Source organism: Esox lucius, chromosome 11 (assembly GCF_011004845.1).
Source record: "Esox lucius isolate fEsoLuc1 chromosome 11, fEsoLuc1.pri, whole genome shotgun sequence".
NCBI lineage: Eukaryota > Metazoa > Chordata > Actinopteri > Esociformes > Esocidae > Esox > Esox lucius.
In genome coordinates this window covers 27,546,704-27,559,799 of record NC_047579.1, presented here as the reverse complement: position 1 = coordinate 27,559,799, position 13,096 = coordinate 27,546,704, and the positions used below count along the sequence as shown (strand labels likewise).

General features: G+C 42.0%; 1 protein-coding gene across 3 annotated transcripts in view; it reads left to right on the top strand.

The window, feature by feature from the left end:
• The window catches only part of syt3 (synaptotagmin III), a 57,772-nt gene extending 46,839 nt beyond the window's left edge, over window positions 1-10,933 (top strand). For all 3 annotated transcript variants that reach the window (XM_020051296.2, XM_010874124.3, XM_010874125.3), the window contains exons 12-13: window positions 7,214-7,304; window positions 7,992-10,933. In XM_020051296.2, coding sequence (XP_019906855.1) covers window positions 7,214-7,300 — 87 coding nt within the window. In that variant the 3' untranslated portion in view covers window positions 7,301-7,304; window positions 7,992-10,933. The remainder of the gene's footprint in view (window positions 1-7,213; window positions 7,305-7,991) is intronic.
• The last annotated feature ends 2,163 nt before the right edge of the window (window positions 10,934-13,096 follow it).

Below are 13,096 nucleotides of genomic sequence, written 5' to 3'. Positions count from 1 at the left end.
CAATAGTTTGGTACATTCTGAGAAAAAAAGAACGCACTGGTGAGCTCTGCAACACAAAAAGACCTGGACGTTCATCGAAGACAACAGTGGTGGATGAATGGAGGATGTTTACTTTGTTAAAGAAAAACCCTTTCACAACATCCAGCCAAGTGAAGAACACTCTCCAGGAGGTTGGCATATCATTATCCTAGTTTACTATAAAGAGAAGACTTCACGAGAACAAATACAGAGGGTTCACTCAAAATCACTCAAAAGCCTCAAGAATAGAAAGGCCAGATTAGACTTTGCCAAAAAAAACACAAATAAAGCCAGCCCAGTTCTGGAACAGCATTCTTTGGACAGATGAAACTAAGATCAACCTGTACTAGAAGGATGGGAAGAAAAAAGTATGAAGAAGGCTTGGAACTGCTCATGATTCAAAGCATACCACATCATCTGTAAAACACGGTGAAGGCAGTGTGATGGCATGGGCATGCATGGCTTCCAATGGCACTGGGTCACTAGTGATTATTGATGATGTGACAGAAGACAGAAGCAGCCGGATTAATTCTGAAGTGTATAGGGATATATTGTCTGCTCAGATTCAGCCAAATTCAGCTAGGTTGATTGCACCGTGCTTCACTTTATAGAAGGACAGTGCCCCAAAACATACTGCAAAAGCAATCCAGAAGTTTTTTAAGGACAAGAAGTGGAATATTCTGCAATAGCTGAGTCAATCACCCGATCTCAACCCAATTTAGCATGCATTTCACTTCCTGAAGACAAAACATATGGCAGAAAGACCCACAAACAAACAACAACTGAAGACAGCTGCAGTAAAGGCCTGGCAAAGCAACACAAAGGGGGAAACCCAGCATTTGGTGATGTCCATGCGTTCCATACTTCAAGCAGTCATTGCAAAGGATTCTCAACATAGTATTAAAAATGAACATTTTATTTATGATTGTGTTCATTTGTCCAATTACATTTGAGCCCCTGAAATAAGGGGACTGCATATGAAAATGATTGCAATTCCTAAACGTTTCATACGATATTTCTGTTCAACCCCTTCGAATTAAAGCTGAAAGTCTGCACTTCAATTGCATCTTGGCTGTTTCATTTCAAATCCATTGTGGTGACATACAGAGACAAGCAGCCAACACGAGGTCAGGGCTAAGAAGTTTTCAAAAGCACTCTGACAGCAGGAAGCTCAGATGATATCGGACCTCTTCTTTAACAGATCACTTAGGGGTGCTATTACAGTGAAGAAATTAAACCCAACCATACCTAGGAAGCGTTGCAGCTCCATCATGGAGGTGGGAGGTGAAAACAAGTCAACAGAGGACACTTCAGCCCACACTGGGAGGACACAACCCTGCCCAAGCTAAGTTATTGTCATTTGGGCAAACCCAAACTTGGCCAAACTTACAGAGACAAGCCTCAGCCAAACGCTTAAATAGAGCCTGTATCCAGATGTTGCTCCCAAGTTTCACAGTAAAAAAACACAACGTGTAGATGAGATGACCTTTGATCTACGGATTTCACCAAAAGAAAAGATTTAACCACATCAATTTCAACATGTAGTTCTGGTTTAGCCGATTCAGAAGACAAATAAGCATAGTAAGGCTTTTACAAATTTACATGGCAGAGTTGATGCCCTTTCCTGCGCCCAGCGGTAGCAATTAGATAGGTCAGATTGGAACACTTTATGAACCAGGGTATGGGACAGTGAATTTGGCCTGAAAAGTAGAACCAACAATGGGCAACAGGGCCATAAACTGGTCCCCTGGAATTCACAACCTTTTTGTCCTCGCCTAAGATGGTGATAGCTTTTCTTCATGCATTTCACAAGCTGCATACAACCTGTGTCTGAAATCACTAACATATTACCCAATGTTTCAGGGAGGCTCAGCCACCTCCTATCCTCCTGTAATACAGCAACGGACAACACACAGTATGTGTAAAAAGTTCAATGGGACTGAACCCAGTGCTGTCGTTGAAAGAACTGTGCATATATGTGCAAAGTGAAGTTGGAACCCTCATCGCTCTGAATCACCTTAGGTATTCCAAAAATGATGATGAATTGTGACAAGCCTTCACAGCAGGCTTTGTGGTAATGTTGCAAAGTGAATAGGCTGCAGTATATCTAGGAGCCTGACACATCATGGTTAACACGTAGGTGCTACCGGATTAAGAATGAGGTTATGTTCCATCACAATCAAATGCTCAAATGGCTGGAGCCGGATATACCGGGACAAGCCTTGAAGTCTGAATAGGCGCCACAGTCAGCTATTGAACATGGCACGTTTTGATCTAAGCGGGAATATATTTATTTGAATGAAGCCAATAAAAATGTTGCCAAACACGATCCTACGTTTTACTAACCCCTAAGTGTCCAGCAACATCATGAAAGGTTTTCAAAACTAGACCTCAAAGCTTAGAAGGAACCATGATCTGACCAATTGCATCACCCAGAGAACTATTTCTGTGAGGCATCCATTTCCTCACCTACAACTGATTATACAGGTATCAATCAATCAAATTTATTTATAAAGCCCTTTTTACATCAGCAGTTGTCACAAAGTGCTTTTACAGAACATCCGGCCTTAAACCCAAAGGAGCAAACAACAGTACTGTTGAATTTCAGTGGCTAGAAAAAACTCCCTAAGAAGGCCGAAATTTAGGAAGAAACCTAGAGAGGAACCAGGCTCAGAGTGGTGACCAGTCCTCTTCTGGCTGTGCCGGGTGAACATATTAAAAGTACAAATTGTTGTAAACTTTCCCTCCTCAAGCAGAGTACCTGATTAAATAAACCTTTGAATGTTTGATAAGCAGATTGCTCCATCACAAGATCACAGGGATATAGCCAAAGGTAGATAATTTAATTGTTTATCAAACTGTTCAGCTGTATGTTGTGTAGCTTCAGCTTGGACCACAGATTCAGCAGATTCATCAGGGCTAGCACGAGTCACAGCGCATGCAGATAATACCTCAGGGATTCTCTGTATGTTTTCAGCGTTATTCCCTACACAAGATGGAGTATGAGAAACCACCAGGGCTGTAGAAACCACCAAGAGATATGTCAAGCCAGATGCAACTACCTGCTAAGTTGTTACCCAAAACGCCATCAATGGGCAGCAGGGGATGCACCCCAAGGGAAACCTCACCTTGTACTTCAACTTTGTGCGGAGGTACAGACAATGTATTCAAACCCATCCCGTGAATCAGAAAACTTCTCTCCAGAGAAAAAGGCAGCACATACTCCAAAGCAAATGATTCAGAGGCACCAGAGTCTCATTGAATTTTCACTGGCACTTTCACATAATTTCCCACAAGTGACACATTACACTCTGTGATAAATGGCAAATAATCAGTACCAATGAGGGGTTTGGATAGTACTTGAGCTTGTGCAACAGGATTAACATGAGGAACAGGCCAGCTAGCGCATCAGTTTTAAGTTCGTACTGGACATCTGCTGACCTTTTTACCAAGGACATGACATTCATTTTTTTTCTGTGGCCTTTCCTTTGACATAAATTACAGAGTTTTACTTGCATCACTTTGTCCACATGAACCGTTTTCAGATCTAAATGGAAATGAGTTATTTACAGAACAAGAGGATTATGCTGCCAACAGCCGCTTCAGATGCGGTCTGTACTTTATGTTCAGTATATAGGTTGCAAGACAGTCAATGACAGATTCCTTGAATCGTTCAAGCACAACCAAGTGGCACAAATCTTCAGAAATTCAATGTGGGATTGTTTTTCACCTATTCTTCATGTTCTAGGCTTCAGTAACAAACTCATAAGCGTGTAAAACAGCAATTTTAACCTTTAAATAATCCTTGCTATCAGTAGCAGAGAAATGAATAAGCCTCCTGAGCCTTACCAGTCAGAACACACAGTAGCATCAATGTGCGGTCTGCATTGGGCTGAGCCCGAGAGTCTGCTACACGTTCAAACAGCATGAACAATAAATCAGGATCCTTTCAGTAAAACCCTAATTTAGGCTACAATCTGAGATTACCAACAACATCAAAAGGCAGAGAACGACCAAGTGGGAACAGTCCCTTTGGGGAGCCTGAATAGTCATCCTCAAAAGAGTATTCACCTGAAAGCTTACCTTCTCTGACAAGTTCTAAACGCTGATGTTGTAACCGCGGGTTAGCTTATTCTGTATCCTGCTTTCCCAGTCAGATTAATTTTGCTGCTTAAATGTCAAACCAGTACTAGACAACTGGTGGGAACAATACGGTTGGACCAGGTTCAAGCAATCTTGTAACATAGCTGACTAAATAGTGCAAAACAATAGAGTCCCAAAATCCTAAAGCTAAACTCAAACCTAGTCTACAGTGGCTTTGATGTTGATGCACTAAATCTCACTGGCGCGAAGGTGAAACCAGCTTGCTGGAACCAAATCCGAACCACAAATGAACTCCCAAGACAACTCCTCTGACCGCTAACACCACACAAAAATAATAAACAACACCCAACAGACCCCAAATAGGAATACGCCACTATACCTAACAGGTGAGAAAACAACAGCTCAGGGGAATAGCTTATGTTTGGCCCCACAATCTCTCACTGTCAAAAACAACTCACCTCCATGATCCGATGACCCAACAGGGAGCAGAACAAAGTGTCTGTAGACAGGTCAGGCAAAGAGACTTTGTGGTCTTTTCTCCATCAGAACGAAGCATACCACAAAATCCACCAGAGTCAACAATGAGTTACAAAAAAATGCTAACCAATTAGCATGTTACATACATACCAGGGATTACAGTGATATCCCGGACTAGCCCCAATTTGTCACAACAGTGTTCATGGACTCCGACCAACAAGGGTGTCCATACATTGATGTTTAAGGAGTTAAAAAATAGTTTATTAAACAACTAACATAGTATACAACAACTAAAGAAACATCACCTATGAGGTGTGAGTACATGAATGTGTAAATGTTGAGGGGAGTGCTTAACCAAAATGGGGCTTACGGAAAGAGAGAGGTTGTTGCTGTTAGCTGATTGCTCATGCAATTAAGTCAATGACAATATCATATATTATTCACCATGCTTGCTTCCAAAAAGCATTGCTAGCAAACAAGCTCCAAAAGTTTATTGTCAACTCACTAAAAGAGCTGCACTGCTCTTTCATAATGCATGCATGAATGGACATTGCAGTCAAGATGACTTGTTACATAAAATACACTGTTCGAAAAATTAAGGGAACATGTAATCATCACAGAATAACACCAAGTCAGCTAAACTTCAGGGATATGAATCTGTCCCGATAGGAAGCATAAGTGATTGTGGATAAATTTCCCATGTTTTGGCGCAAATGAAAGTGACAACAGGGGCACTGGAGAGGCAACAGCAAGACAACCCCCCAAAAAGGGAATGGTTTTGCAGGTGGTGGCCACAGACAACTGCTCTGTCCTAATCCTTCCTGCCTGATTCTTCTCTAGTTTTACATTTTGCTAGTATCCTTAGCACTACTGGTAGCATGAGGCGGCACCTGCAGCCCATTCAGGTTGCACAGGTAGTCCAGCTCCCGTGCAACCTGAATGGGCTTGCTGTGTCTCCGAGTACAGACTCAAGAGAATGGAGGAGATACCAGGAGACGGACTGTTACACGAGGAGAGCTGGACAGGGCCGTAGAAGGGCATCAACCCAGCAGCAGGACCGGTATCTGCTCCTTTGTGCAAGGAACAGGAAGAGCCCTATCAGAGTCCTACAAAATGACCTCCAGCGGGCTACTGGTGTGTATGTTTCTGACCTGTCAGTAGCAGATTCCATGAGAGTGGCATGAGGGCCGACGTCCTCTAGTGGGACCTGTTCTCACAACCCAGCACCGTGCAGCTTGATTGGCATTTGCCAGAGAACACCAGAATTGGCAGGTCTGCATCCGTTCTCACCCCGTTCTCTTCACAGATGAGAGCAGGTCCACACTGAGCACATCTAACCGATGTGAAAGAGTCTGGAGATGCCATGGTAAACGTTATGCTGCCTGCAACACCATCTAGCATGACCGGTTAGGCGGTGGGTCAGTGATGGTCTGGGGAGGCATATCCTTGGAGGGTTGCACAGACCTCCACATGATAGCCAACGATACCAGGATGAAATCCTCAGACCCATCATCAGACCTTACGCTGGTGCAGTGGGCCCTGGGTTCCTCCTGGTGCAGGACAACGGCCAGCCTCATGAGGCCAGAGTGTGTAGGCAGTTCCTGGACGATGAAGGCATTGATGCCATTGAATGGCCCTCACGTTCCCCAGACCTGAATCCAACTGAGAACCTGAGACTGTCCAGGAGCACACTGATTCCCTGATCCAGGTCGGGGAGGAGATCCCCCAAGACACCATCCGCTGTCTCATCAGGAGCATGCCCAGACGTTGTCGGGACTGCATACAGGCATGTGGGGGCCATACACACAACAAGAGTCACATTATGAGTTGCCGTGATGAAATTTGCACAAGTTGGAACAGCCTGTGATTTCAGTTGTTTACACAGAATATCGGTGTGAGTTTGAATCCAGCCCTCAATCGGTTGGTGCGTTGTTACGTCATTTTGTTCTCAATGAATTACACAATGTACAGTAAAGATTTAGATCTTTAATATATTTTGTTCATCGAAACCCAATGTGTAATTTATGTGTTCCCTTCATTTAAGTTCCCTTAACAGTGTATATAGACTGTGGTAAACCCCTCACATCTCTCAGAATGGTAATCTATAGCAAGGTATATATAAAATGTGTTGACAATAATTAAATAAACATTTGTATTAAAGGCGACCCCATAAACATTCAATCAAATACTGCAAATCCATTTCAAACGCAATGTTAGTAACCACACATGAACCCAGTTAATGTTGGTTTCTCCTAGATCCATCCACAGAGTTGGGTAGATTCATTTAGTAGGTATTTTCATAATACAAGGAAAGATGACATTAGAAAAAGGATCCAGCAAACACATTTGGTGTGTCGTTGTGGTCAGGCTCGCTCAGCTGGAACAAACTTAAATGTGCCCCCCTTTTTTAATGCCAACTTGAATGCCTTTGAGAGCCAAAGGATGCCAATATATTTGAATATGTATCCTTCCTGACATAGTCATATAGTTTTACAAAAGAAAAAACTAAATGATTAAATGCAGTGCCTTCTTTCATCAGTGCAATTCTTTACCTGGCCTGTTCACTGGTGTCTTTGTGTTACGCTACCAACTTTGTGTTGATGTCTGTCTGCAGGAGAAACTTGTGGCCTCGTTTGTGTCAAAGAGTCCTGCAGCCTCCCCCAAGCCACATATCGTGGTGGACAGTCCTCACTCTGAGTAGAACTGTGAGTAAAATTGTTTCAATGCTCTCTCATGCAAGACTGTGTTGAAGTCCTTTCCATTTGAAGTCAGACCAATACATTTTATGATTCAGAACAAAGAATGGGCAGTTTCTCATTTAGGAATTGGATTGAATTGAATTCTGTGGAACTTCTCATTTAGGGATTGTATTGAATTCTCACATTGCCTTTATTGAAGTGTAACGGACCCCAGCCTAACACAATTTTCCAATATTCCATAGTTTATGTCGAGGGACTCATATTCACAGCTTTATGATTATGACCTCAGTGAATGGGATCCATCCGACGCTTCAGTGCTCTTAGAGCTGTGATACAAGAACATCTGTACCATGGAGATGTTATGGATTACAGTGGATATAAAAAGTCTACACACCCCTGTTAAAATGCCAGGTTGTTGTGATGTAAAAGAATGAGACAGAGATAAATCATGTCAGAACTTTTTCCACCTTTAATGTGACCTATAATGTGACATGATTTATCTTTGTCTCAGTCTTTTACATCACAACAACCTGGCGTTTTAACAGGGGTCTGTAGACTTTTTATATCCACTGTATGTAAAATACCCCTCCCCATACTGTAGTCTACTGCTGTGGCTCTGTTTATAGCTTCTCACCAGCGCTCACACTCTTGCTTTATCTCTTTCTCTTTTTTCCTTCTTCCTTTTCTCCCCAGGTCATTATCATCTTTCTAGTTCCAGTTTTTTTCTTTCCTCTCATCTGTGAATAATTCTCTCCATCAAAGAAAGAGAGATAAGGAGACACATCAACTGCTACTGCTGTTCTACTGCTACTAATGAATCTTCCAACTCCTGTCCTATCGCAGCAAAGCAAGGGAAAAAAATTCTTCTACACAAGCAACACTTACAGAAAAATATTGTAGAACTATGAGACACACAGACACACACACACAGTGTAGAGAACATCTGTTAGTACCAGTAATTCAGTAATTTATCCAGGAGTGTGATACACATTTCTCCCTCCAAATCCGGTCCTAAGGTTTCTGCACTGTTTGTATAGACTTGAAAAGACCAACCATATAAACACTTTACTTTGGACCATTAGTGTAGTATTTCTGAACGGTTCATGTAGTGTTTTCACTAGGACAAACATCAGTTGCGGAGACTCTAGACTCTTCTGAACGCCTGGCTTGGGCCTTCCCTCTGGATCTGGACTTTTCTTGCTTTTATTTTAATTTTTTTGCTGGGGGAAGGATCCTTTGCTGGTCGTTATTATTGATGTCAGGAGAGGGAGAGATGTGGGCAGACCCATCGGAACCCATCGGAACCCATCGGAAGCATGTTACTCAACCTTGAAATGTGTCCCTTTGTCTCATTATTTTGTCACCTCCTTCATGGTGCTCATTAATATCAATTATCTTTGTTTTGTTGATATTGTTTCGGGTGTTTGTGTAATATATAATCATCCGGGAAGGTAATTAATCCATACCAGTTTTTTACGACCCACTAAGGATGTGACAGTGAGTACTTGGAGACCTGAACTATATGAGGGCCCCGGGGTGTTACGAGAATAGAGTCCCCCTGTTTGGATATACTGGCAGACTTTACCCCAGAGGACTCTACAGGGGAACTGTGATTAGGTCGGACCTGCTCGGCTTGGAGTGCACTTACTGGAAAGGCATCCTACCGGGAAGGATTTCACCATTATATTTTATTTTTCTATCATCCCAGGATTTTTTTTTTCTTTTTTTTTTTGAGAAGACATTATTTATTTTCAAAAGAGAAAAATTGTCTGCAGTCCATCATGTTTCCAATTGGACGACAACATTAGGACACACATTTGTGTTGCTTTGAGTTGTGTGTATTTCTGTGTTTGTGTGTATGTGTGTGTTTTGTATTTGTGTGCGTCTGTGTGCGTATGCCTGTGTGTGTGTGTGTGTGTGTGTGTGTGTGTGTGTGTGTGTGTGTGTCACTGTGACCTTGTGTGTCCCTATCTCCTACCTGTCCTTGCGCCCCCACACCATTCCTAGCATCCACAGACTGAAACCCTTGTCTTGGAACAAATTGTGTCTTTTGTCCTTTGTGTCTTAGAGGAGCCCTTTTTGTGTAGGACCCATTGCACTCTGTGGGGAGTGGGGTTGTTATCACCCCGTATGAGCAGTCTGTCTGTCATAGACATTAGTGTATTGTCTATGTTGTTTCCCAAATCAGTGCCCCTTTTTGCCTGGTGTAAGTATCTGTGTCGGTTGTGTACTTCTTTCAGTAAATGTGTGCTGTATGTCTGAGGGGAAACCAGTTGGCACAGTGATTGAAAGATACAAATGTTGGATATGTTTTGATTACTTTAATAGATACAAAAACAGCTGAGGTAAAAAAAAAAATAGTAATGACTACTTGTCCATGTCCCTTAGCGGTCCCTCCAAACAGGGAGACAGAGAGGGGTTAACCGTGTCCTTGATCTCAAGTGAAATACTATGATTCCCTGTTTACTTTCTGCACTTTCTTTTTTCACCATGTGGCTACTGCCATGAGAGAACCATCACCAATACCACCACTACCACTACTATGACCTCAAACAAGTTAGCGCTAATACTGCTCTGGTTGCCATTTCTCCTTAAACACATTCAGGTTGATTCAGTTAATAGTCCAACTTTAGGCCAAGGAAGTGCAGGGAGGTTTACTGGTATGTACACGGACTGAAGCCGTATATATCCCATATCATAGCCAGAAGTATTTTATCTGGTAATGTATGTCAGCTCAGGTTGTTCTGGGAGGTCATTGATCTGCCTGTATAATTAGATACTATATTATTATCCATTGGCCATTCTCCAGGCTCTGTCTCCATCCCTCATAGACCATCTGATTCTCTGCCCCATAATATTGTGGTGGTATGAGTGCTCCTCTACTTCTCTTTAAATCTCTCTAAAAATACCCTACTTTATTCTTCTTTACCCTTTGTCTCTCTCATTGATTGTTGGTTGTGGCGTTCCATTTCTTTAAACAACCCGTCCTTCTCCATGTCTCATGCTTTCTCTGGCTCCACTCAGCTATTCACCCACTCTGTTAGTACTCCAGCTTTCCTCCATCTTGCCCTCTCTCTCTTTGTGTCTCTCTCTGTCTCTCTCTCACTCTCTGCCTGTCTCTCTCTCCGTGTATGACTCCTCTGGAAGTCTGTCTTTCTATGTTAGTGCAGTTCTGATGGACATGGGGAAACGTGTTTGCATGCTTATATTAACATGAATGATGTCAACTTGATGCAATGAAAATTAAACAAGTGATGCTTAAAGCAAAACCTAACAATGAACTTGATACTAATACTACTAATGAGAAAAATGGAGACCTAGCAATTGTTATCTCTGTGATCAAAACAATGATGATAAATAACATTGTTTATGCTGTATATCTTCCTTAAATTGGTACAGTATTTCTGTTTTTAGTTTATGGTTTCCCTTTTTTATTTATAATTTCTTTAGAAGTTTACTTTTTTATGGGTTTAACTGAGAAATTTGAATCAGAGTGAGACATTCAGTTAGGACGATTGTTTTAGCCAGAGAACTGGGAGGAGGGTGAAGGACAAGATTATGTAGGTAAATGTGTAGGAGATGGTGTGGCTGAAGCAATGATAATGGAAATAAAGGATATGCATCATCCAGCCTCATTCTGCGTGTGTCTGTTTAATTACTGTGGTGTGTGTGTGTGTGTACAATACACATACCAGAATGGTCTTTAATAGAATCTTCCATGAAGCTGTAGGACCTCTGTCTCCCTTTTTAGCTGTGCATTAAGTCATGTGTAATTATTTAATCACTTTATCATGAATTCTTTATTGTGGCCGCACTTTACCTAGGTTATGTAAAAGTGTTTCTGCAGTCTGCCCTGTGTGTGTATTCCTCTGGTCAGCCTCCTACTTCTGCTTGTAGCAGTAACATAAATGAGAGGATAGCCATGTGGTGATTTTCCCCTTTTAAACTGAGCATTAGTCTACTGAACACCAACCTAAAGGGAAGCGTGTGCGTCAAAAAGAGCGAGGAGGAGGACAGGATTAAGAGCGTGAGGGGGATATCAGAGAGGGGAAGCCAGGGGGTGGATGAGACAGGGAGGGGAGGTATTAAATAGACAGGAATGAAAAAGTGCATGTGTGTGTGTGTGTGTGTAAGGAGAGGTGGAGGAGGACAGGTCTGTATATAGACACACTCGCTGAGGGGCGAATGGGGCACCTGCAGCACACTGACAGCGCGAGCAGCGTGAGAACAGCTCAGACCAAGACAGACACACAGAAGTGCCGACATGCCAGTTAGCACCGCTACAACGCCACGGACCGCTGAGAGGGAAGGGAGGTCGGAGGAGGGGCCGGGGAACTGCTGTCTCCATGGCAACGTTCCCACCATGCAAAAAAAAAAAATGTAGTTGGAAAGACATTTCAGTCAGTTCAGTGAGCTGAAAGAGGCAGAGAGGGAGTGGGGGGTAAGAGTTAGAGACTGGGGGAGGTGTGAGCAATATATAGAGCTTTTTCTAGCACAGGGGAGGGGTTTAAGTTGAATGTTTTTGCTGTTATATTACTGATTACTATTCATACTGGTAATGTTTTCTGTAATCTCATTAAATAGATGTCATTGCTGTGGGTGAGCCTTTGGCATTTTGGAATTTAGCAAGGCAAGAAAGAAACTACTCGATATAGATTAAATGATTTTAAACGGAATATCCGTGTGGCACAGTAATAAATATTCTATATCTGTCTGGCAGAAAATGAATATTCTATATCTGTCTGGCAAAAAATGTATATTCTCTGAAAGACTATAATACATTGAAAATGAAAGTTTCTCATTTTCTATGTTGTGATTCTATGCCTCCATAAATGTTCATCCCAGCATGGAAAACAACCTACAGCACCTTGCAAAAGTATTCAAACCACTGACCAATTTTACATTTACATTTTTATATCCGTTTATATCTATGTTTTAAAACACTGAACATCAATTATTGTATGGTGACATTGATTTTATGTTGGGAAATACTTGACATTTGCTTTAAATAGTACTCTACTCAGATGAAGTGGAAGCTCTAAGTTTACATAAATAAAACTGGCCTAATGAGGACAAAATTAACCATTGGCCTCCATCCATGAACCGTTAAAGTTGCTGTCACATTTTCGTGTTAAAAAACCCACAGTTGAAGGATCACTGGTTAAGCTGTGCATCTGAAAGAAAATGAAGACCTTAGACCATGCTACAGAAGTTATAGATAAAATAAATTGAAAGCAGAGATTTAGAAAAGGGCACAAAATGATATCCAAGTGTTTGGATATCCCAGTGAGCACTGTTGGATGAATTACCAGGCAGTGGAAGCTGTATCACCACCCAGACACTACCAAGAAAAGGCTCTCCCTCAAAACACAGTGCCCAAACAAGGACACTTTTGAGAGAAGCCATAGTGGCTGACAATCCCATTGAAGGAGATAAAGAGTTCAGTCACAGGGAGTAGAATAATGGTGCACCGATCAAAGTCTTGTCCTCACCTCAATCCAATGGTGAATCTGTGGCACTATTTGACAATTGCAGTCAACAAGTATTGTCTAACAAAACTGGAGAAAATCTGACAAAGATTATTGGCAGAAATCACTCAAAGTGGTTGTGCAAAGTTTACATACCAAGAGGTGATTGAGCATGCTTGTGTGAAAGACTGTTTTGTTTTTTGTTTTTTTATTCCAGAATCAGTGTGTTATTTGTGGTAACCCAGTTGTGTATGTCAGTGTATCCGTGTGTTTGTGATGGTTACCTGATGTGAGAGGACCAGATGGTCCCCTCTCCAGGTGGTAGTGCCG